At 40.7% G+C, this 25,093-nt stretch overlaps 1 protein-coding gene across 2 annotated transcripts in view; it reads right to left on the reverse strand.

Annotated features, from left to right (window-relative positions):
• LOC127432107 (neuropilin and tolloid-like protein 1) overlaps window positions 1–23,943 on the reverse strand; it is a 182,068-nt gene extending 158,125 nt beyond the window's left edge. For both annotated transcript variants that reach the window (XM_051682920.1, XM_051682921.1), the window contains exons 1-4: window positions 22,895–23,943; window positions 20,095–20,148; window positions 19,030–19,164; window positions 18,278–18,526 (exon numbers count right to left, since the gene is read on the reverse strand). In XM_051682920.1, the coding sequence (XP_051538880.1) occupies window positions 18,278–18,526; window positions 19,030–19,164; window positions 20,095–20,148; window positions 22,895–22,922 (466 nt within the window). In that variant the 5' untranslated portion in view covers window positions 22,923–23,943. The remainder of the gene's footprint in view (window positions 1–18,277; window positions 18,527–19,029; window positions 19,165–20,094; window positions 20,149–22,894) is intronic.
• Window positions 23,944–25,093: the final 1,150 nt, after the last annotated feature.

A 25,093-nucleotide genomic window follows, 5' to 3' on the forward strand; every position in this document is an offset into this window, starting at 1 on the left:
GACAGTTTAATTTAATTCCTGGCTCACATACTGTTCCTACAACCGTGTCCACTATAATACAGAACACAATCTGATCCCTTATATACCAGATGATACGGACAGTTGGCAATTGTTATGCAACACACGAATGCAAGTTTATTAGTCAACATGCAAACCTGCCGGCCCAATTTTTAGCGGCCCACCGGGAACTCTCCTGGTCCTCATGATTAGCCACTCTGGCCCTTCAATGCATTATAATGGATTTTTATGGGAGAGAAAATGCTTAACATGAAAATAGAGTATTTCTCTTTGGGTTACAGTGTCATTGTTTTGGCAGTAAATAGTGTTCCCTATCTGTCACTCACTCAACATTGTGTTGATGTAGTGACACTAGGGGTCACTCTTGGGAGCCCGAGACACCTCTGGTCTTTGAAAAAAGGCCAATGAAAAATGCTGAGTGGTTTTTGCATACCACTCCCCCGAACATACGGGTATAAAAGGAGCTGGTATGCAACTACTCATTCAAATTTTCTATTCGGAGCCGAACGGTCGACGCTCACTGAGCTGAATTCCCACGGCTGTTCATTCACCTCTGCTGGATCTGATGGCGCATTTCAGTGGCTTCTCCCCCCTCTGCACTGGTGCACTGCAGAGAACGCCCCTGGGCGCTTCGGCAGAAATAAAAGTGTATATTCTAAAAAAGAGAATATTTCTCTAAAAGAGCGGCACACACGGAACGTCTTTTTAAAGACGCATCTTTTTAAAGATGCCTTTCCGTTTGTGTGTTATTCCTGGTTGCGGTCATTATCTCTCGCCTTCTGACGGTCACGATCACTGTCTTTCGTGTCTGGGTGCTGCCCACACGGAGACAGCATTCATGGATGGGTCATGTACTCATTGCAAGAACATGTCCATGGCAACGATGCAGTCACGGCTTGCCTTTGTAAGAAAGTAAGCCACCCCAGCGGCTCCCTGCCCCGGTCATTCTACCCACGGGTATGAGGCCAGCGCGGCTAGCACTGGGGGCGATTTGGGGACCCCAATGTGACCACCTCCGCCGGGTATCCCCCCACGGACCTCCCATTCCCCAGCATGCTCATCTGCCCTGATCGGGCTTCCGGATGAGTCCACCGGCTCATCTCACAGCAAGTTCGATCTCTCATTCGGAGCCCGCGAAAGTGATGAGCTCTCGAGTGCAGCATCGGAGAGCGGGTTTGTCCAGTCGGACGCAGAAGCCTCAGCTGGGCTCCCCCCCTTGTGTGCGGTCACCCAGTCACAGGCTGACGCAGAGATGACGGACATGCTTTCCCGGGCAACCGCAAGCGTCGGGCTAGAGTGGAACCCTCCGCTCTCCCCTGAAACCTCGCGGCTTGATGATTGGTTCCTGGGCTCGCGGCGCTGCTCACAGCCACGCCCCGCCTCAGTTTCTTTCTTCCCAGAAGTGCATGAGATGCTGACAAGGTCGTGGGAGGCACCTTCTACTTCCCGGTCCCGATCTTTCAGCTCCCCCACCCTCACTACCCTCGATGGTAGGGCGGCCAAGGGCTATTCGGCGATCCCTCCAGTGGATAAGGCCCTCGCAGTGCACCTATGCCCAAAGAGCGCTGCCACCTGGCGTGGGTGCCCAAAGCTCCTGTCCAAGGCCTGTAGGTTTACGTCGTCCCTGACGGCCAATGCCTATGGTGCTGCTGGGCAAGCCACCTCCGCCCTGCATGCCATGGCTCTCCTGCAATTCCACCAAGCCAAGGTGCTAAAGGAACTCCACGAGGGTAGTTCCGCCCCGGGATTGATACAGGAGCTGCGCTCGGCGACTGACCTCGCCCTCCGGGCGACGAAGGTCATGGCGTTGTCTCTTGGGTGGGCGATGTCCACCTTGGTGGTCCAGGAGCACCACCTTTGGCTCAACCTTGTCGAGATAGGCGAGGCCGACAAGGCACGGTTCCTTAGTGCCCCCATTTTCCAGGTTGGCCTGTTCAGCCACACCATCGAGGACTTTGCCCAGCAGTTCTAGGCGGTGAAGCAGCAGACGGAGGCTATCCGGCACATTCTGCCCCGTCATGGCTCAAGACCCCACACCCCGTCTGCTCGTCGCCAAGGGCGTCCCCCTGCGGTGACTGCACCAGCTCCGCAGCAGCCTGCCCCCGTGGCAAGGCCCTAGCATGGAGCCCACCACAGGAAGCAGATGCCACCCGTCTCACGACCGGCCGCCAAGAACCCGCGAAAGGCTTCGAAGCGCCCCTGAGACGGGCGACCCAGGGATGATGAAACCCGCTGCTCTGGAGCTGGTAAGCAGACCACTCCATCCCCCAGTGGAGGGCCAGGAGGAGAATCTTTTGTTACCTTTTCATTTAATTTTGCCACATGCCCAAGTTGCTGCGGTACCCAAGAGTTCATCAAAAGAGCGGTTTCCTTGTTCCCTGGGTCACATACCCGGTGCACATGGCCGTCATCATGACCACCGTCCACCATTCCATTTTGGCTGGTTTGGCGCTCCAGTTGCGGTCTCCCCCCGGGCCTGTGCGCCCAGCTGTGGCACAAATCCGCCCCTGATGTGACAGTCTCCATGGGTCACGAGGACAGGCCTCTTCCTCCCCCATCCCAGGCTGTTCCGGGGGTGGTCACAAGGAGCCAGGTAAGTGCTTCAATTTCCCTGAACTCAGCAAGGCCACGACACGGCGTGGCACCTCAGGCTCTGCCCCACCGCGAGGCCCCACCCGCCGGTATGTCCGATGAGATTGTCCCCTTGGTCTCCCTTGCCCGGAGCTTGTCTGGACCGTCCGACTCAGCTACGCGATTCAGTTCGGCAGGCATCCTCCCAGGTTCGGTGGCGTCCACTTCACCTTGGTGAAGGGCGAGAACGGCGCTACCTTGTGCGTGGAAATCGCTACCCTCCTACGGAAGGGTGCGATAGAGCCTGTCCCTCCGGCCGAGATGAAGAAGGGGTTTTACCGAAGAAAGGCGGTGGGTTGCGGCCAATCTTGGACCTGCGAGTACTGAACCGGGCTTTACACAGACTCCCGCTCAAGATGCTGACGCAAAAACGCATTCTAGCGAGCGTCCGGCGTCAAGATTGGTTCGCGGCGGTAGACCTGAAGGACGCGTACTTCCACGTCTCAATTCTACCTCGACCCAGACCCTTCTTGCGGTTTGTATTCGAGGGTCGGGTGTATCAGTACAAGGTCCTCCCTTTCGGCCTGTCCTTGTCCCCTCGCATCTTCACGAAGGTCACAGAGGCAGCCCTTGCCCCGTTAAGGGAAGTGGGCATTCGTATCCTCAACTATCTCGACGATTGGCTAATCCTAGCTCACTCTCGGGATGTGTCATGTGCACACAGGGACTGGCGCTCTCGCACCTCAGCCGACTAGGGCTTCGGGTCAACTAGGGAAAGAGCAAGCTCCTCCCGGTTCAGAGCATCTCTTTTCTTGGCTTGGAGTTGGACTCAGTCTCGATGACGGCACGCCTCACGAACGAGCGCACACAGACGGTGCTGACCTGTTTGAAGGCATTAAGACAGAAGACAGTGATTCCACTGAAACTGTTTCAGAGGCTCCTGGGGCATATGGCATTCTCAGCGGTGGCCACTCCGCTCGGGTTGATGCATATGAGACCACTTCAGCACTGGCTCCAGACTCGAGTCCCAAGACGGGACACATCGCGTTGCCATCACGCCGGTCTGTCACTGCCTCTTCAGCCCTTGGACCGACCTCACATTTTTACGGGCAGGAGTTCCCCTAGAGCAGGTCTCCAGGCGTGTCGTGGTTACGACAGACTCCTCCAAAATGGGCTGGGGTGCTGTATGCAACGGGCACACAGCCGCCGGCTCCTGGACGGGCCCGAGGCTATGTTGGTACATCAACTGCCTCGAGTTGTTGGCAATTCTGCTCACCCTGCGGAGGTTTCGGCCGTTGATCCAGGGCAAGCATGTGTTAGTTCGGACAGACAACATGGCAGTGGTGGCATACATCAACCGTCAAGGTGGTTTACGCTCCCATTGTATGTCACAACTCACCCGCCGTCTCCTCCTCTGGAGTCAGCAGCACCTCAAGTCGCTGCGAGCCACTCACATCCCGGGCGACCTCAACACTGCAGTGGACGCACTGTCACGACAGGTTACCCTCAGGGGAAAGTGGAGACTCCACCCTCAGGTGGTCCAGCTGATTTGGAGTCGATTCAGGCAGGCACAGGTAGACCTGTTCGCTTCCCAAGAATCCTCCCACTGCCCGCTCTGGTACACCCTGACCGAGGCACCTCTCAGTATAGAGGTGCTGGCACACAGCTGGCTCCCTGGACTACACAAATATGCGTTTCCCCCAGTGAGCCTACTTGCACAGACCCTGTGCAAGGTCAGGGAGGACGAGGAGCAGGTCGTCCTGGTAGCACCCTACTGGCCCACCCAGACATGGTTCTCAGACCTCATGCTCCTCGCAACAGCCCCCCGGCAAATTCCCCTGAGGAAGGACCTTCTTTCTCAGAGACAGGGCACCATCTGGCACCCGTGACCAGACCTCTGGAATCTCCATGTCTGGCCCCTGGACAGGAAGCAGAAGACTTGAGTGCCCTACCACCCGTGGTGGTGGACACGATCACTAATGCTAGGGCCCCTTCTACGATGTGCCTCTATGCCTTGAAGTGGCGTCTGTTCGCTAAGTGGTGTTCTTCCCGTCGTGAAGACCCCCAGAGATGAGCAGTCAGATTGGTGCTTTCCTTCCTGCAGTAGAGGTTGGAAGGGCAGCTGTCCCCCTCCACCTTGAAGGTGTATGTAGCCACTATAGCGGCACACCACGACACAGTGGATGGTAAGTCCTTAGGGAATCACAACCTGATTATCAGGTTCCTGAGAGGCGCCAGGAGGTTGAATCCCTTCAGACCACACCTCATTCCCTCATGGGACCACTCTGTAGTACTTCAGGGTCTACGGAGAGCCCCCTTTAAGCCCCTGCAGTCAGCTGAACTTAAGGAACTCTCTTTAAAGACTGCCCTCCTCACTGCACTCACTTCCATCAAGAGGGTAGGAGGCCTGCAAGCGTTCTCTGTCAGCAAAATGTGCCTGGAGTTCGGTCCATGCTACTCTCACATGATCCTGAGACCCCGACTGGGCTATGTGCCCTAGTTTCCCACAACCCCTTTTAGGGATCAGGAGGTGAACCTGCAAGGGCTGCCCCAGGAGGAAGCAGACCCATCCCTGATGTTGCTGTGTCCAGTGCGCGCTTTATGCATCTATTTGGATCGCACGCAGAGCTTTAGAGTCTCTGAGAAGCTCTTTTTCTGCTTTGGTGGACAGCGGAAAGGAAGCGCTGTCTCCAAGTAGAGGATCGCCCACTGGGTCATTGACGCCATAACAATGGCATATCACACCCAGGACGTGCCGCCCCCGGCAGGGCTATGAGCCCATTCTACCAGGAGTGTGGCAGCCTCCTGGGCCTTGACCAGTGGCGCCTCTGTAACAGACATTTGCAGAGCAGCGGGCAGGGCAACACCCAACACCTTTGCGAGGTTCTACAATCTCTGGGTGGAACCGGTTTCATCCCGTGTAGTAGCAGGCACAAGCAGGTAAGTCCGGGACAGCTGGCCGGGTGTATCACTTGCGCATAGCGCCTTCCACCTCCCCTGAGCTGAAGACGTGCACTGTTGACTCCCAGTAGTATTCACAAACTGTGTTCCCTGGATGAATTCCTCCAAGCCCTGTGGCAGATGAGTTTGCGGAGAAACTCGCTGCCAGCTCAGTACATGTGCTAACTAAGCCCTGTACTGGGGTAGGTGCTCCGCATGTGTTGGTTCCCCATAGGTAACCCCATGCTACATATATCTTCTGCTAATTCATTTCCCTGTCAGTAAACTGTGTCTTCCTAGGTCCCTCTGCCCCAGTCACCATGTTTGTAGAAATTCCTCCCCTAGGACCTACCATGAGACTTCTCCATATGACATACTTCCAACAAGGCTCAGCAAGACCATGTGATGTATTTCCACTCAAAATACCCCCCCCCCCCTCTCTGGGCAGGGTGTGGTCTCTGTGGTGTCTTCACCTTGGGAGTGACAATCCCCCCCCCGACGTAGACCTGGTGGCCCCAGTCGGTTAACTCTTTTTTTGGGGAGGGAAAAAAGAGAGGATAAGAGGCCACGACTGGGCTAGCCTGTCTCTATCTTTTGGGCAGTCGACTTTTCCCCGAAGGGCCGTTCGACACTCATAACAGCGTTGGTGGAGGTTATGTGTCACCCTGGTGCACTGGCTATGAGGCACACAGTGGTCTGCCCATCACACACCGCCAGTTCACATAACACAGTTCAGCCAGTTGTGGCGTTTCGTATAGGGACCCCTAGTGTCACTACATCGACACAACGTCGAGTGAGTGACAGATATGGAACGTCCTGGTTACTTGCGTAACCGAGATGTTGTGTCCCTCCTGCCACAACGTTGGACTACCTGCTGAAATGGCTGGGACCTTGTCTCGGCTCCTCAGCACAAAATCTGAATGAGTGGTTGCATACCATCTCCTTTTATACCCGTATGTTCGGGGGAGTGGTATGCAAATACCACTCGCCAATTTTCATTGGCCTTTTTTCAAAGACCAGCGGTGTTTCGGGCTCCCAAGAGTGACCCCTAGTGTCGCTACATTGACACAACGTCTCGTTCCCTCCATCAGGGAATGGAGGTTACGCAAGTAACCAGGACGTTTATCACAAGGAAAATGTATGCAAATTACATTAATCGATTTAACTAAACCTGTACTGTAATGTACTTTTGTACTTAAATTGCTGCAGTTTTTCTCACCATCATTTAATTGAGTCTCTTTTCCAGAACAAGCACTGACATACAGTTTGCAGTGCAGTGTAATGTCATGAATTGCTGGTGTTTTTGGAATCGTAATGGTAAGAAAAAAATCATGCACTCGAATGCTATATGTTTGATAAAATTCTCAAGCTTCTTACTGACAACACGGCAGAAAACGTACACTGATTGTCATTGATCATTCCTCCGGCCGCTTCTGTCAAGTGTGGAGTCTGTGTAACATTTAACAGCCGATATCTCACACAACTCAGTTTCAGATCCATTTATCTTGGTTTGTGAAACATTCTCAGCAGTTTGTTCAATACATGAAAAATGGCATCCCGTATGGATTTCATACAAAATGCAATTTTGTTCCCTCAAATATGGGACGATTCAGTATTAAACGGGATAGGGGTGTGCAGCGAAGCCATTATCTGCATTTGTATCTGTATCTGTTCATATGACAAAATGATCTGTATCTGTCTCTGTATTCGGATAGAACCGGGTGTGGGCAGGGCTTAAAATGGAAGTATGTCAAAACTAAATAAAATACCCATTTTTAAATGTTACTCTTATATTTATAGATTCTATTAATAAAATATGCCTTGATTTGCCTTTTCATAATAATAGCCTACACTAATAAATCTACTACCACTACTACTACTACTACTACTGCTACTACTACAACAACAACAACAACAACAACTACTACTACTACTACTACTACTACTACTACTACTACTACTACTACTAATAATAATAATAATAATAATAATTATTATTATTATTATTATTATTATTATTATTATTGCTATACAGCTATTAATTAAGAAAATATTGTATTCTTTTTTCTGACCAGATGAAGCTGAATTTGTAGGCTACATTACCTGTGGAATAGTTGTTAACTGTGGTTTCTCCTGGTATTTCTGATATTAATATCTTTATGAAACAGAATTTTTGTTTGTCTGTGCATGTACAACAGCATGATTCTGGAGGTAAGAGGTGTCAAGCAAAATGTGAAATGTCAAGCACACATTTTGCAGTGAATAACAAATAAAAATTCAAACATTAAAAGAAATGAAAATAAAATCAATATAGCCTACAAACAGGTGAAAGTCCCATAAATCTATCAGGATTTTTTATGATAAAACCATTATTTAGTATAATAATAATAATAATAATAATTATAATAATAATAATATAATAATGTTAAATTTATATAGCGCCTTACCAGAGGTAAAAAAGAATAGACCGAGCACGTTTTATATAAGGAGGAATATTCCTAATAGATGAATATTCTATGGAGAATTTAAACCTTTACGGAGCATTTTAACTTTTTTTTTTTTTCAGAATAAAGTCTTAACCAGATAATTTCCTTAATCGCTAATGTGGACATAAATGTGGTCAAATTTAAAAGACAGATAGATGGGCTCTGACGTGAAATCATCACTTCAGGTCAGGAATTTAACATCACGCTCAGGTTTAGGCTATAAATGATGGGAATCACGTGTGAATCGTGTGATACATTAACACAGACATTTCAAGAAGTGGAAAGTGTATATGATGTCGTATCTTAGTGTTACACTTGACAAGCCCCAAATATGCACAATTAACAGAGACCGCAAACGGAGTCGAGACCGTGTCCATCTGATCTGAAATCACAATGTGCAGATTTTGAATCATAAGGTTTACACTTTAGAAATATTGGCTGCACAGATTCATAAATTCTTTGTAATTTTGTATATGTTTATTTAAAATGTCGCTTTATCCTTGTGCCTCTTGGATAATCAGTCATACGAATGTTTTTTTTATATTATTCTGATGAACCCGTTATTAGTTTTTAAGTCATTATTAGTGCCTTTCTGAATAAGGCTTGGGGCACATCCCTAATACGGGACAATTGGCAACCCTAAATTCCAATACCAGCTGAGAAACTGACTTTGAGATGAATGAGAAAACTGGAAGCTTTATCAAGGCTTCTCTTTTGCTCAACAATTTTCACCAAGAGATTTGAGTTTTCTCATCTTTTTCATTGAGATGGATTATGTGTTCAGGGTGATGTTTTCAAGAGGTTCATTCATTTATCTACAATGTTTTCCACATTAATTTTCTCATTCACATTCCCCAATGTGTTTGCACTCCTCAAATGAAATTTATGCTTTGCTGATGTGAGGTTCTTTCACACTTATTTTTCTCTTCTATTCAACCACCCAGAGCAGAATCCATTTTCCAGAGGGAGCAGAATTTTGTGCGTCTCTCTCTCTCTCTGATTTTTTCTCGTTGTACCATCTGAAGTGAAACAGATAGAGTGCAATTTTCCACCCTAAGCTTACAAGACAACATAATGAGTAATAGATGCTGCTATATATTAAAGTGCACAATGCACGTGTTCTAGACATGGTGGGAAAAGCATTTAATTCCAGTTAAAGCTATTTGCAACTCTTGGACATTGCTGTGAATTGTACTGAATTGTTCTGATAGTACACACTGCAAAATATAATATTCATATTTTTGTCCTGTTTGTCTATAAAAAATATGTAAAATCCTCAAAACAAGATAAATATACCTCAGAAGCAAAACTCCCTATGATATTAAGCCTTTTTATTTTTTTCAGAGAATGTCTCTTGCATATAAGTGTATTTTGACTTTGATACAAACATCTTACACACCTTTGCAGGACTTTATCTGGTTTTAAGGATGTTTATATATTTTTACTGGAAAAAAAGACAAACATTTTCATTATGAATATGATTTTTGTAGTGTAAGCAAAAAATGCATACTACAGTATAACAACTTTAACAATACAAAATTGTGCACAATTAGAACTGATATTTTGTATATCTTCCTCTGGATACTACTTCATGGCTCTGTCTTCATCTGTTTTATTTGTCTAATCACTATTCCTTATCAAAATTAATAGAAGGGAGGATGCAAACCATCTTGAAATAATAATGATGGATTATTGTGTCTTGGGCTGAAATTTTGGAATGTCAGGGTCTTTAGCTCTGTTAATCTATTCAACCTTCCAGAGCCTGATATGTCGATTGTCATTTCTCCATTCACTCAGACTTTATCGGACCTGAGAAAATCAGCTAGGCGGTGGTGAAATGTGGCTACCTGAATGTACTGAAAGTTCATTCCCTGGGTTAAATTTTCAATTTTTCAGTTTAAATCCATCACACCTCAATAATATAGAAGGGCCCTTGTGCACAAAGGGGCCATATATTCAGCTCCCTTTTCTAATCACAGGTGTCATTAGAATTATTTAAATTCAATACAATCTACAGTCCACAAATTAGGAGATCAAATATCTTCACTACATCATGGTCTTATAAGGATTATTGCATTTGGGATTACTTATCTCAGGTTTTGCTGCTTCCTTTACATGTGAAGAAAAAAAAAAATAGAATTGATTATTGTGACCAAGAAGCATGCAGTCATGAGTGCTGTGAATGCTAATCATCCATTTGAGTGAGTATGCAACAATATGCACAGCATTAGCAAATGGAACCAGCCCTTTTAAGAGAAAGAGGCTGTTAAATGGGCCATATATTTTAAAAAATCAAATTGCCTTTGATCTAATAAAATAAAAGAGTTTAATGTATATATATAAACATACAGTTAGTTTAAAAATATCCTTTAAAAAGACGATCTACTGAAACAAAGTCACTAGGAGTAAGAAGGATGGATATATATTATTCCACATGAAAAATATACTATTATTCCAGTTGGTATAAAATTAACAATAAGAGTAATATAAACAAAGTCTGCCAAATGTAGTGCTGTCCCTGGCTGTGGGGTAGTACATGCATATATATATATATATATATATATATATATATATATATATATATATATATATATATATATATATATATATATATATATATATTGGAACACGTTTACTGTATGTGTACATGTCTTGCATCACAAGCAAGTTGTGTGTTCGGTAAGTTACAAAAAAAAAGTAGTCCATTAAGGATTGTAAATTACTACAATTGTAATAAGATTACTTTACTGATTACATCATGGGGAAATTAATCACATTACTAATTACTTTACTTGTAAGCTACTTTCTAAAACCCCTACAAACACTTTTCATGAAAAGTTTTTGTTTTTCTGCTCAAAAGAATTCTAAATAATGTATATTAATATATATCTATATATACAGTATATATCTATCTATATATATACAGTATCTATCTGGCTCGTTAGGGGGCACACACCCTTCAGCGTTCATTGAAATGCAACATACGTAATATGAATGTAATTTATGCAATTCCACGTAAATAATATTAAGTAATATATGTAACCCAAGTAATGTAATTGTAATTTACATAACTGAAAGTCAGTAAATGTAATCTGATTATGACAATTTAAAATGTAATTAATTGTGACTAAAAGTAATCATTTTACAGTAACTAATTATTTTGTAATCACATCATATTCTAACTGAGTTGTGATGTGACTGATGTCTCACTTGTGACTGGTCTGAAGATGGTGTAAGAAACCTTGACGAACATTTTAAATGGACCTCAGAAAAAAATAAGATCATAAAAATTGTATGGTATTGCCCCTTTCAGATATATCATTGTGGCTGGCAGGTCATGATCTTATGTGACAGCAAAAACATCTCAGAACATCACAAGGCTCCAAACATTGGATTTTGCGTACTAATACGCACAGGAAAAGTTATCACGAAAAATGCTAGATTCACAACAGGTGCGTACGTACATACATAATTTGTTCTTACCCTCGTTCTAATGTTAATGAATCTGGATTATTCCAAACGAAGGAGCACGTGCCCAAAGTAAGTAATTTGTATAAAGTACGCCCAAACCATCTCCATATAAGGGCTTTCAGCGCCACCGCACCTGTACATTTGCAAATGAGTATAAAAAGATTTTACACATACTGTAAATATGTCTGTATGCACAGTAAGTTAATGAGACCCAATGTTTCTTAATTGGGCCAGACTATGTTTGACATATCGATCTTAGGGCATGCACTCAGCTTCAACGTTTCTGCAATTCAGCTCCTACAGGAAACTTTCCCCTGCATTCAACAAAGCTGTTGGAAATGAAAAGATGAAAAGGCCACATGAGGCTCTCCCAAACAAGGTTATTAAATGGCCACTGAATCAAGAAAGCAGTCCCTGAAATGCTTTTAAGTCCATCTTGTTTTCCTTATTACTACTGCGTCTGTGTACAGCTGGGACAAAGGCTTCAAACAGCCACTGGGCTGAGGTAAAGACACAAGATGTGAGCCGCTCTCCCTGTTATTTAACCCAACCATTTCTTGTCTGGTAACACAGCTTTATCTCTTGGAAAGAGCAGCAGGGGTAATAAGGTCAATCAAGCCATGAGACAAGGAAGTGAGACTCAGGAGAATGAGCGTGTGAGCTTTTGAGATAGTGAGAGACAGAGAGAAGATAGAAAAAGATAGAAGGACAGATGGGCAGAGGGAGTCGGGGTAGGGGAAACAGAGTTTAACAACAGAGAATAACAACAGCCACAGAAGTCTCACAAGATATGTTCACATTGGCGCTGCTTAATACTGTTGAGGGTCCGCTTTACTGCTTAATTCAGCTAGGTACATGCAGAGTAGGGTTACAGAAGAAGTCAGTATGGTCTCCTAGTCCAGGGAAACAACTCTCATACAACATTTGCATGATAATTGTATTTCAGTGCACTCAACTGTGCACACAATTTTTATTGTCACACTATATCAGGAAGTAATTACACACAGTGTGCACATAATTACTCTTTCCCATTGTGGAGCCATCCAAAGTTTGGGTTCGCCAATGGATTATGTCATGCATCTATGATTTAAGATGAAACTACTAACCTTGAGTCAAGACACCTTTAATTACTACAACCCAATTTAGAAACTCAAGCACAAAATCCCTGAGTTGATGGAGTTGAATATATCTACAATTAGATGCATGTTGCTTATGTCCCATAGTCACTTTATAAGATATACAGCACCCTGAAATCTATCGGTTTTATAAAGTGCATCATGTGGCTCCATGTTAGCAAATACACTATGTGCTTGTTGAACATATATAGTAATTAATATATATATATATATATATATATATATATATATATATATATATATATATATATATATATATATATATGTTTGTATGTATATTTAAGCAATATCACACGAGCAAGAGTGTGATATGGCCTTATATCAGCACTGCTGTGATTCGGCCGCAGGCCGAGTGCTGTAGGTAATCATAGCAGTGCTAATTTAGGGCCATATTGCACAATTGCGAGTGTGATATTGCTTGTATACAACAGTTCAATGAACAAGTAAATGTAAAAAAATTAGGAAAAACTGAGTACGGTCACAAAAAACGCATTTGTGCATGGAACTACTTTCTTAAACGACGGATCAGAATCTGCGATTGATGGTTCAAACCAAATGATGTATCCAAGCCTCTCAAAACCATCACTTCAGAACTACAAATATCACAGCTTAGGCTGTTTCTGTAACGTGCTCTCTGTAACGTGGGTCTGTGTTGGAACGTAGCTTAGACATGGAAACGATGAACAGGCAGATGAATACGATGATGATGTGAACCAAAGTGCAGTTTATTCCGTATATACATGGTAAATCCAGAAACATGAAACCAAACAAACTTGACTTGACTTGACTTGAGCACGCCAACACAAACAAACATACAAACATTCACATTCAATACCTGACCAAGACACAAAGGAAACATGAGACTTAAATACATGAACATTTGAAACATAAACCAATGAACAGAACTCTAAACAAGATAACAAGACAGTGAGCATAAACCAATGACATGATAGAACCAATAACAAGACTATGAACCAATGGGAAACAGACACAATGAACATCAGGGAAACAGGATGATCACATGACTTGACATGGAAACAGGGAATCACACAACATGGCAGGTAAACAGGAAATAACATGACATGGCATGGAAACATGAAATAACAAAACATGACATGGAAACATGAACATGAACACCTCTAGACGTGACAGTTTCTAACATGTTACTGGAGAAACAAGGATATGTGTGTGTGTGTGTGTGTGTGTGTGTGTGAGAGAGAGAGAGAGAGAGAGAGAGAGAGATGGAGTGTGTGCGATCACCTGTTGATGATGCTGTAGTCTGTTAGTCAGCTTTCTGAAGATAATGTCATTTTGGTGAAATGCATTCTATTTTCTCAGTGGGAAAATAGCCGTCCAAGTGGGGGTATTCCTCCCTATTTTGCGGTAGCCAGTGCGCAAGAGTCATTCACTACAGAAACCGTAATCACCTCCACCATTTTTTCCTCTCCAATGTGGAAACTCTAGTAAGAGTTAAGTGCCTTGAGTTTGTGTAATTAATCAGTCTGTTGTGTCTCTCAGCTGTGATAAGCCTTAATGCTGAAGTTGTTAGTTTAAAGCCGTTTAAAGCTATTTCCTAGCTTTAGTAATGTAGCATTAATACGAGTGATCACGGAGTGCTGTTGAATATAAACACTGAGTGACACTGACTCACTACACATCACCAACTGGCTCATATTTACTCACAAAAATAGTCTTTATGCTATATATATATATAATATGTAATGTCACAATATTAAATGTAAAGAGACATATCTCTTAACACATATGCACTGCTCTTACTCATTACACAAGCAGAGTGATACACACAGTGAAGCATCCAAGGGCTGATGGTGTGAGACCATCAGTACTCATGGAACGTCTCTCGTCCAATCTGATTCAAGGACCAGAACTAACTGTTGTGTATATATATATATATATATATATATATATATATATATATATATATATATATACACTACTGGTCAAAAGTTTTGAAACACTTCCTCATTCTTTATTATAATTTTTTTCCCCCACATTTTAGAATAATAGTAAAGTCATCAAAACAATGGAATAACATAAATGGAACTATGGGAATTATGTTGTGACTAAACAAAATCCAAAATAAATCAAAACTGTGTTATATTTTAGCATCTTCAAAGTAGTCACCCTTTGCCTAGAATTTGCAGACATGTACTCTTGACATTTTCTCAACCAACTTCTTGAGGTATCACCCTGGGATGCTTTTTAAACAGTATTGAAGGAGTTCCAATCTATGTTGGGCACTTATTGGCTGCTTTCCTTTATTATTTGGTCCAAGTCATCAATTTCAAAAACTTTTTTTTTTTAAATTAAATTTTAGTTTTATAATGAAATAAATTAATATGGTGGCACAATTATATTTTTGTCTACAAAACTAATTTCATACATTTAAGCATATGCCTTCAGATCAAAAGATTTTTAGATCATGAGAAACATTTCATTCAAGTGTTTCAAAAGTTTTGACCGGTAGTGTGTGTGTGTGTGTATATGTATATATATATATATATATATATATATATATATATACTGTATATTAGGGATGTGCCTGAAGCCGAATACCTTATTCGGAAAGGCACAATTAATGACTTCAAAACAAATAACGTATTCATCTGAATAATAAAAAATAAAAAAAATATTCGTATGACTGATTATCCAAGAAGCACAAGGATAAAGCGACATTTTAAATACACATATCCAAAATTACAAAGAATTTTTGAATCTGTGCAGCCGATATTTCTAAAGTGTAAACCTTATGAATGAAAATGCGCACAGTGTGATTTCAGATCAGATGGACATGGTCTTGACTCCATTTGCAGTCTCTGTTAACTGTTCGTGTCTGGAGCTTGTAAAGTATACCATAAAGATATGACACCATATACACTTTCCACATCTTGAAATGTCTGTGTTAATGTATCACACGATTCACACGTGATTCTCATCATTTATAGCCTAAACCTGAGCATGATGTTAAATTCCTGACCTGAAGTGATGATTTCATGTCGGAGCCCATCTATCCGTCTTTTAAAGTGGACCACATTTATATCCACATCAGTGATTAAGGAAATTACCTGGTTACGACTTTATTCCAAAAAAAAGTTAAAATGCTTCATAAAGGTTTAAATGCTCCATAGAATATTCATCTATTAGGAATATTTCTCCTTATGTAAAATTATTAAACTGAAACATGCTTTTTTTTCTTCTCCTTCTTCTTTAAACTGTGCTAAATTTGAGAATGTTAAGTGTTCTTGAACTGGAAAGGCACTTTATAAATTTAACATTATTATTATTATTATTATTATTATTATTACATATAACTAAATAATGGTGTCCTATCGTATAAATTCCTGGTAGACTTACGGGACTTCAACCTGTTTGTAGGCTATATTGATTTTATTTTTATTTATTTTAATGTCTACATTTGTATATATTATTCACTGTAAAATGTGTGCTTGACATTTCACATTTTGCTTGACACCTCTTGCCTCCAGAATCATGTTGTTATACATGCACAGACAAACAAAAATTCTGTTTCATGCAGATATAAATATCAGAAATACCATTAATAGGCTATTATTATGAAAGGCATATACAAGGCATATTTTATTAATAGAAACTATAAATGTAAGAGTAACATTTAAAATGGGTGTTTCATTTAGTTTTGACGCACTTCCGGTTAAAGCCCAATCTGATATTACATATTTTCCAAAAACAAAACAAAACAAAAATCCCAGGATCAAAGCTGAAAACCATTTGCACTTTAACTGATCTATTAGAATTGAGATGGCTGAAAAAGCAGAGTGTTAATGAGGTTTGGACATTTCAGGACTAGTGCTGCCCAAAGCCCCAGCATGACGAAGGCAGACCATGTACTAAATTCCTCCTCAGTCTCACTGCACACTCACTGAGGATCTTTGATTGAGTGGCCACTTTGTGTTGACAAGTAGCATCAATTCTTAGTTAAATACACTCTTCTTTAATAATAAAATGAGTCCAAGTCCAAGGGTGATGAATACATGCAATACATGTATGTAATTCAACACATTTAATTTCTACCCTTCTTCATCCCTGCTTTTCATTCATCTTTTGTACCTTCCGCATGTGTTACCACTGGCTGCAGCACAGCAGATGTGCTCTCCAATTTTTTGGGGGAACATCAAGGGAAGTGAATTCAGGGACTTTTATCTCCTTAATTATGTAAATTATATGCCACTGATATTCCTTATCAAGACTAGGGTAAGCTGTGTTTCTTTCCTGGCATGTTGCGAAGCGAGAGTCTGAAGCCATTCATGCTAAACAGTTTCTCCAAACTTGGCAAAAGAATTTCCTCCCAACTTACAATGGGATGAAACAAAAAAGAAGCTATGCCTCATTACTCATTTCTCAGATACTACTCTAAATCAGGGGTGCCTTCTACTGTTTGCTATTTTTTCTAGCACCCAGTGCCATAGCTGTTCGATTCATCTGAAAGGCTCTTAATGCAAGACCACTCTGTGAAATTCTTTTGCATTCACAGCTTTAATTTAGGTTTATTTTAATCTTGCTTTTAGAGTTTTTCACAGGAGATCTACACTCATTGAAAACTTTATTAGGAACACTATGGTACTAATAAAGTGCCCAATGTGGTCTTCTGCTGTTGTAGCTCATTCGCCTCAATGTTCGATATTTTGTGCATTCTGAGATGCTATTCTGCTCACAACAATTGTACAGAGTTGATATCCGAGTTACCGTAGCCTTTCTGTCAGCTCGAACCAGTCTGGGGTGCGTTCTCCAAAAGCATTGTTAGCCAACTATGGTCTCAAGTTCCATCGTTACCAACATAGTTCAACGATTTGGTGTTTCCCGAGACTGTAGTTCCAACGAACATTCGCAAACAGCATTGCAAAGCTATGTGGTTAGAACTACAGTTCTCCACATGTGGTTAGAAGCATAGTTCCTTGTTACTGTAGTTTGTGGTGTGGACATCATCTGACATTGCTGAGGTTTCTATATCTTTCATTCCATGTACAGTATATCTTTCATTCTGTGAAGGATTCCTTTGAGGATATATGATAAGTGAAATAAGTTATACACAGAATAATGTTGCTGTTACCACTTAGCATCCAATTGGCAATCTTTAACATCTAAAGCATGTGGGAAGAGAAGAACTGCTAACATTCATTGTGGATCAAATTTTCAATACCTAAGAAATGATCATGGTAAACATATGAAATTCAAAGGTTTTAGATGAATGACAACATACAGGCTCTTCAATATGGTCACCAATAGTCAATTTCAGATTAGGACAAAAACAATGTGGACCCCATAATCTGCCAATAAAATATCTACATGAATCAGTGGCTTGGATGTTGAAGGGTAGTTTCTGATTGCTTCAAGAATTCAAGTCGACATGCAAGTGATAACAATGCCCAAAGGTTAGTGAGTCAGAACTGTTTCCAGAACTCTTAAAAGAGAAGCGGGCAAAGAAACATTTTCAACTCACTGGAATAACAATGAATGAGTCTGAAAAATAAACTGAGTCACAATCATAAACATTACTGGCACTGTAAAATTAAAAGCCAACATAAACTCTGGTCATTAGGTTGTAACATCATGTTCAATGGTGAAGGTTGATGAGGAGCATAAAACTGTATGTAGTACCTGCTGTGAAATTGTAGCTTGCAGAAAATCCCCTGGCTTCCAATTCGCCATCAGCAACAAATTTTATCCATAGGTAGCGGCCACTTGATCTGATATATGGAGGGTTCTGCTGTCCGCAGTAGCGTCCAATTATTGGAGAAAAGCCAAAGGGCCCATCCCGGACTTCAATATGGTCAAATTTACATTCCCATGAAGGCTCTATTGAATACTTTTCATCAAAGAAAAGATCAATGCATTGTCTCGGGGGAGCTAGAAAAAAAAAAAAAATGATGACTGCCAGTTATAACTGATGATGGATGATGTCATATGTCTACTATTATTACCATACAAAGAGGGTTTTATAAATCAAAGGTACAAATGTATTGCATCCATATGCATTTAATTCTACTGATATAAAAGTGGAGTAAAAATTACGAGCACACAAAATGACTAAAATACAATGAGAAACAGAGAAGGAAAATATATATTTATTCAAGAGCAATTGTATATAATGATTATCAGACTGAAGTTTAGATTTTGGAAGATTGTTGATCTTGCCTATGGATCTTTATTCTATAATAAATGCAAATAGAATAGCATATTAGTGAGTATTAACATCATAATCATAGGACTAACAATCAATTGATTGGATTGCACTGTGAGAGTGCCACTGCGCTATTGAACAATTCAAACAGCACCCAACATCAACTTGCCACATGACAGATTTGTTTGTGAGATGCATTTGCCACTCTAATAAGTTTTTAGTTTTTTACCTTCAATGATGTAGATGCATTCTCGCTCTGGGGGATATTTGTTTGGATAATTGGGTGAGGTGAAGATGCCTCCCTCTTGTTCTTTCACCCAGGTTCCACACTGACCTGCCGGCTGGACCCCTGAATTGTTTTTCACTGCAAGAGAACAGTCATATGCAGGGTTGGGAGTGTTACTTTTGAAATGTATTCCACTACAGATTACAGAATACATGCTGTAAAATGTAATTTGTAACGTATTCCGTTAGATTACTCAAGGTCAGTAACGTATTCTAAATACTTTGGATTATTTCTTCAGCACTGGTAGATTTTTTCACTTGTTTTGACTAGAAAAATTCTGCCAGTACAGTAAGACAAAACACATATGTTAAAAATACATTCTCTGAAAAACCTAAATATCTTATGCAGTGTTGTTTCTAAAACAAGATTAATCAAATTGATCTTGTTTTAAGGATTTTTAGATATTTTTACAGGAAAACAATACATAAATTACCCTAGTTGCCCTAATATCAAAGGTCATACAAATAAAAATGAAATTATGATCCAACGTGAATGTTCTTGATAAAAAAAAAATATGATCGTGCCTGGTAACGTGCATGTTAAATGGCTAGAAATAGCATTTTAGCTTAGCGTAAAGCTGACAATTTGCACAAGGTTTATTTCTATTTCTTCTGCTCCAAACTTACTTCAAACTTACTTATCTGTCTGCTCGTATGAATGTAACACATCATAAGAAAGTGTTTCACTGCTGTTCAAATGCACTTTGGATCGCATCATTTATATGTATAAATGTTTTTTCATCTGAAAGGACTAAATATTATATGAAACAAATGACAATAAAATGCAAAGTAATCTCTTCAGTAATCAAATTGCTTTTTGAATGTAACTGTATTCTAATTACCAATTATTTAAACTGTAACTGTAGTGGAATACAGTTACTTATATTTTGCATTTTAAATACGTGTTCCCGTTACATGTATTCCGTTACTCCCCAACCCTGGTCATATGTCAGAGATTACAGAGAAACATTGAGATGGAGAGTGGGTGGGTATTCTATGTGACAATTACCTGCTTCCTTCTTTGTTGCCCAAGACACCCCAAGCATGAGAAGACCTGCAACAACTGAGATTTAAAATAAAAAAATAATAGTTCATTTGTGCTCATTATGAAAACTTAGCAGTAGTAGTCTACACCAAGCTTGTTTTAAGGATTGTTGTATTGTTGAACTCAATAAATCACAAAACATATATTTGAAAACACATTTTAAAGGGATAGTTCACCCCAAAATTAAAATCATTTACTCACCCTCATGCCATCCAAGATTTGTATGACTTTCTTTCTTCTGCTGAACACACACACACACACACATACAAAAATATTTTTTGAAGAATATTTCAGCTCTGTAGGTCCTTTCAATGCAAGTGAACGGTGACCATACATTTTAAGCTCCAAAAATCACAAAAAGGCACATAAAAGTAATCCATACAACTCCAGTGGTTTAATATATATCTTCTGAAGCGATGCAATCACTTTGGATAAGAAAATGATCAATATTTCAATCTTTTTTACTATCAATCTCCACTTTCACTTTCAGAAGTAAATATTTATCTGTTTCTCACTCACACCCATTATATCACTTCTGAAGACCACTGGAGATTTTTTTTGTTGATTTTTTTTTCTCCCCTTTTCTCCCCAATTTGGAATGCCCAAGTCCCAATGTGCCCTAAGTCCTCGTGGTACTCGTGATACTCGCCTCAATCTGGGTGGCGGAGGATGAATCTCAGTTGCCTCCGCATCTGAGACCGTCACTCCGTGCATTTTATCACGTATAGCGCATCTTATCGCGTATTCCGCGGAGACATAGCGCGTGTGTATTCTTCACACTATTCTCCGTGGCATCCATGCACAACTCACCATGCGCCCCACTGAGAGCGAGAACCACATTATGGTGACCACGAGGAGGTTACCCCATGTGACACTACCCTCTCTAGCAAGCGGGCCAATTTGGTTGCTTAGGAGACCTGGCTGGAGTCACTCAGCATGCTCTGGATTCGAACTTGTGACTCCAGGGGTGGTAGTCAGCGTCTTTACTCGCTGATCTACCTAGGCCCCCAGACCACTGGAGATTTAACCACTGGAGTCTTATGGATTACCTTTATGCTGCCTTCATGTGATTTTTGGAGCTTGAAAGTTCTGGTCACCATTCATTTGCATTGTATGAACCTACAGAGCTATGATATTTTTCTAAAAATCTTTCTTTGTGTTCTGCAGAAGAAAGAAAGTCATGCACATCTGGGATGGCATGAGGGTGAGTAAATGATGAGATAATTTACATTTCTGGGTGAACTGTCCCATTTAGAGGACTTACTGGAAAATCAGGAATGCATATCCAAAATAATTTATTTGTTGTCTAAACCTGGATAAGGATATTGGTCCACTTACAAACCTAAATGCAAAATAAACACTAAAATAAATGCAATTACACTGATGCAAAAGATTTATGTAAGTTTGAAGGAAAATATTATTTAAGTTCTGTAACACATGATATTTGCCACATTATGATTTCAGTGTCCACATGCAGTTGCAATTAAGATTTGCATCAGTTTACAATTGCACATAAAGTTCCTGAAGGAATAGAGGCACGTGCTACAGTTTTTCTGAACTGATAAAACACTAAACCCCATTCTCTAAACCAAATACTCAGTGGCCTAAACCCATTTGTCAAATCAATCACTCTTTTTCCAAAACTCTAAACACATTCTCACTCACTAAAACACATTTTGCACTGTGATGCACTTGTGTTGCAAAACGGTAAGCATGGGCAGCAAAAGTTAAACACAACTACAACACAGTTGTCATCATTTACACACCACAACTCAAAATTGTTCACACTTCTTTCTAATGATGTGATAATGTGATGCTGAGGCAGAATTAATCTCTCATTGTCTTTGATTTTGCAGATGCACAACATTTTTGAGTGAGTGTACTGTAATGTGTTTTTCATTTAGAGTGTTCTTTGGGGTTTTGCAGTTGGACTACTATATTTTCACAGTGTTCAAGAGCTGAATATACAGACATTCAATACTGTATTACAGTAGCTACTTACAGTATACAATATGTTCACTATACTATTGTAAGTTGTAATTACTATACTTTTTTGACAGTAATTGCAAAGTGTGCTTACTATACACCAATCAGCCACAACATTAAAACCACCTGCCTAATATTGTGTAGGTCCCCCTCGTGCTGCCAAAACAGCGCCAACCCGCATTTCAGAATAGCATTCTGAGATGCTTTTCTTCTCACCACAATTGTACAGAGCGGTTATCTGAGTTACCGTAGACTTTGTCTGTTCAAACCAGTCTGGCCATTCTCTGTTGACCTCCCTCATCAACAAGGAGTTTCCATCCACAGAACTGCCCCTCACTGGATGTTTTTTTGTTTGTTTGTTTTTGGCACCATTCGGAGTAAATTGTAGAGACTGTTGTGTGTGAAAATCCCAACCGTTTTTTGATGTAGTGTTTAATGCATACTCTGTAGTGTTTATAGAGACTTGCTGTGTGTGTGAGCATTGTTTGATTTTGAGCACAGAGGAAATGGTTTTGAGGCAATTGTTTGAGTTTGCCAGAAGATTCAGGGGTTTTGTGAATGCTGATTGAAGATTTGGTTTTGTGCTTAAAGTTGTGAGAAAATGGGTGAAGGTTTCAAGAAATGTGTTTTAGCAATTCAGAAAAAGTGTAATCACCGGTAGATGCAGATACACCTCATGTGTAAAATGAGAGAGAGAGAGAGAGAGAGAGAGAGAGAGAGAGAGAGAGAGAGAGAGAGAGAGAGAGAGAGAGAGAGGTTAACTGGCAACTGTACTCACCATGAAGGAACCTGTTCCCATGTACCATGTCTATTCCTTTCACAAAGGGCTTTCTCAACTATTTCCATTTAGATCGGAATACTTTCAGTAGAAAAATATTGATATTTGCGAAATTTCACCGCGAATATGTCAACATTTCACAGCCCATAAATTTACTGTAGCTTATTAATCAATGATGACGGTGATTCCACCAGAGATACACAACTATTCATTAGTAGTTTCGTAAAAAAGCAGAAAAAAGATGTAAACATTCGCCCGATTTCCATCCAAACGTTTCCAAACCCCTCTGGTGCTTCTGATTAATTAATGTGTCTGTCATTAGCTTTTCCTGATCGCTCCACCTTTCCAGGATTACCATAAAAAGATTAATAAAGGGAAAAGGTTGGCAAATCTTCCATACATCTGTAAGGAGCAGTTTACAGAACATCCATTCCACTTCATTTGTTCCCTATTGTGTCTCTTCTTTACAAATCGCAGAGCACACCCAACTTCATCAAGAAAACTCGCAGCGAGAAGAGATGTGTTATAAATCCTTATTCCTGTGTTTCTTCGGCAGTATAAAACCCCTTTCCATATGCACCTCTGCTTTTTTCCACCTTAAAGAGTTAATTCATATTACCGCTCCTCTCCTGCAGTTGGCCATTGATTATTTAGCAGTTCCGAGTTATGTCAACAGCCTAAAATGATGCGGCAGCATACATAGCTGTTCGTCATAAAGGTCTGTAATCCACTAAAGATGATGTTGTAGATTATGTTCTTGAAGAGGCACCGCAAAGTCGGACGGACTGTGGGATCCAGTGAATCCAAAACAGACGGCAGCACTAAAGCAAAAATTTAGGAGACAAGCAGAAAAAAGCTCTCTGTGAGGAAAAGAAAGAATATCCGGAGAAGCACAACTACTATCAGCATCCCCAAGCATTAACTGCACCTGCAGTGTTGGATTGGTGAAGAGCATCTGCAGCCTTCGGACATGGCGGGGCTCTGGACTGAAGTAAAGGAAGCTATCGAAACATTCAGACCCTGTAAATTAATACGAGGTCTTATATTCATTCAAGGGCTTATACGCGCCTCATGTAAGCCAGGCACCTCTTTCAGATAAAATGTTTTTTATTATTATTATTATTATTATTATTATTATTATTATTATTATTATTATTATTTATCTGGCAATAAAAATATCAACTTCATTCATCTATACACTTGTCACTGTCAGGAATTACTTGCGCTCTTTTCACGCCAATGAATCAATGGATTTCCTGTCAGTGTTTTTGAATATTTCTTTATTAAACGTTTTAAATGTGCGCAGTTTTACGCTTTTGATATTTAAGTTTATCTTTCACGTGAGGATTATTGTGTTTGGGAATAATAAACTGCAGGCTATTACTTAATGATTGAGAATAACACTGCTGACAAAAATGCAATGAAATCAGCCCAAGTTAGTTGGCTAGTTTTATCTTGTGAGTTGACTGGTTTTAGATGGGTTGTAGGCACTTTTAGCACAGTTAAACCAGGCGAAGACCAGCTTGGCTAGGCTGGGAGACCACCTTAAACCATCTTAGACCAGCCAACTAGCTTACACTGTTTTTTTTTTTTTTTTTTTTGCTGGTTTTATGTTTGTTTGTTTGTTTGTTTGTTTGTTTTCTCCAGCAGGGAATTATTAAGTGTATTTGTCAAATAATCGTTGGAATGACCACACTATTTCAGTAAGGCTACAGCTGAACCAATATACTGTATTTACCAATGATGAATAAAGATTTAATTCACATTAGTGAAAAAAAAAAAAAAGACTAAAAACTCTGCTCATTATAAATTGTTTGTGTGTGTGTGTGTGTGTGTGTATGCGTGCGCATGAAAAATAAGCATACCAAACATGTAACTGTTCTTGTTGACCATTGTAGTGAAAGCTTATGTATGAAATGCCAACTCATTTTTTGTTGCCTGAAATACTTGTTTTGCTATCACAATATTTTGGCAACCATTTTCCATATACTGAGAGAGATTGATAGGGATAATTTCCAATAGTGCTGATAGAAAGTGCCAGTAGCGTTTAGTCATTGTTGTATTTGATTATAAGAATTCAAAGTTGCAAGGATGTGAAGTTTTTGCAAGGATTTTTGTACTGTAAATAAGCCTTGGCAACCAGTAGACATTTTCCCTGATGCTTTAATCTCCTCAACCATGTTTTGTCAGAATAACAAT

This window comes from Myxocyprinus asiaticus, chromosome 41 (genome assembly GCF_019703515.2).
Source record: "Myxocyprinus asiaticus isolate MX2 ecotype Aquarium Trade chromosome 41, UBuf_Myxa_2, whole genome shotgun sequence".
In the NCBI taxonomy this organism is placed as follows: Eukaryota; Metazoa; Chordata; class Actinopteri; order Cypriniformes; family Catostomidae; genus Myxocyprinus; species Myxocyprinus asiaticus.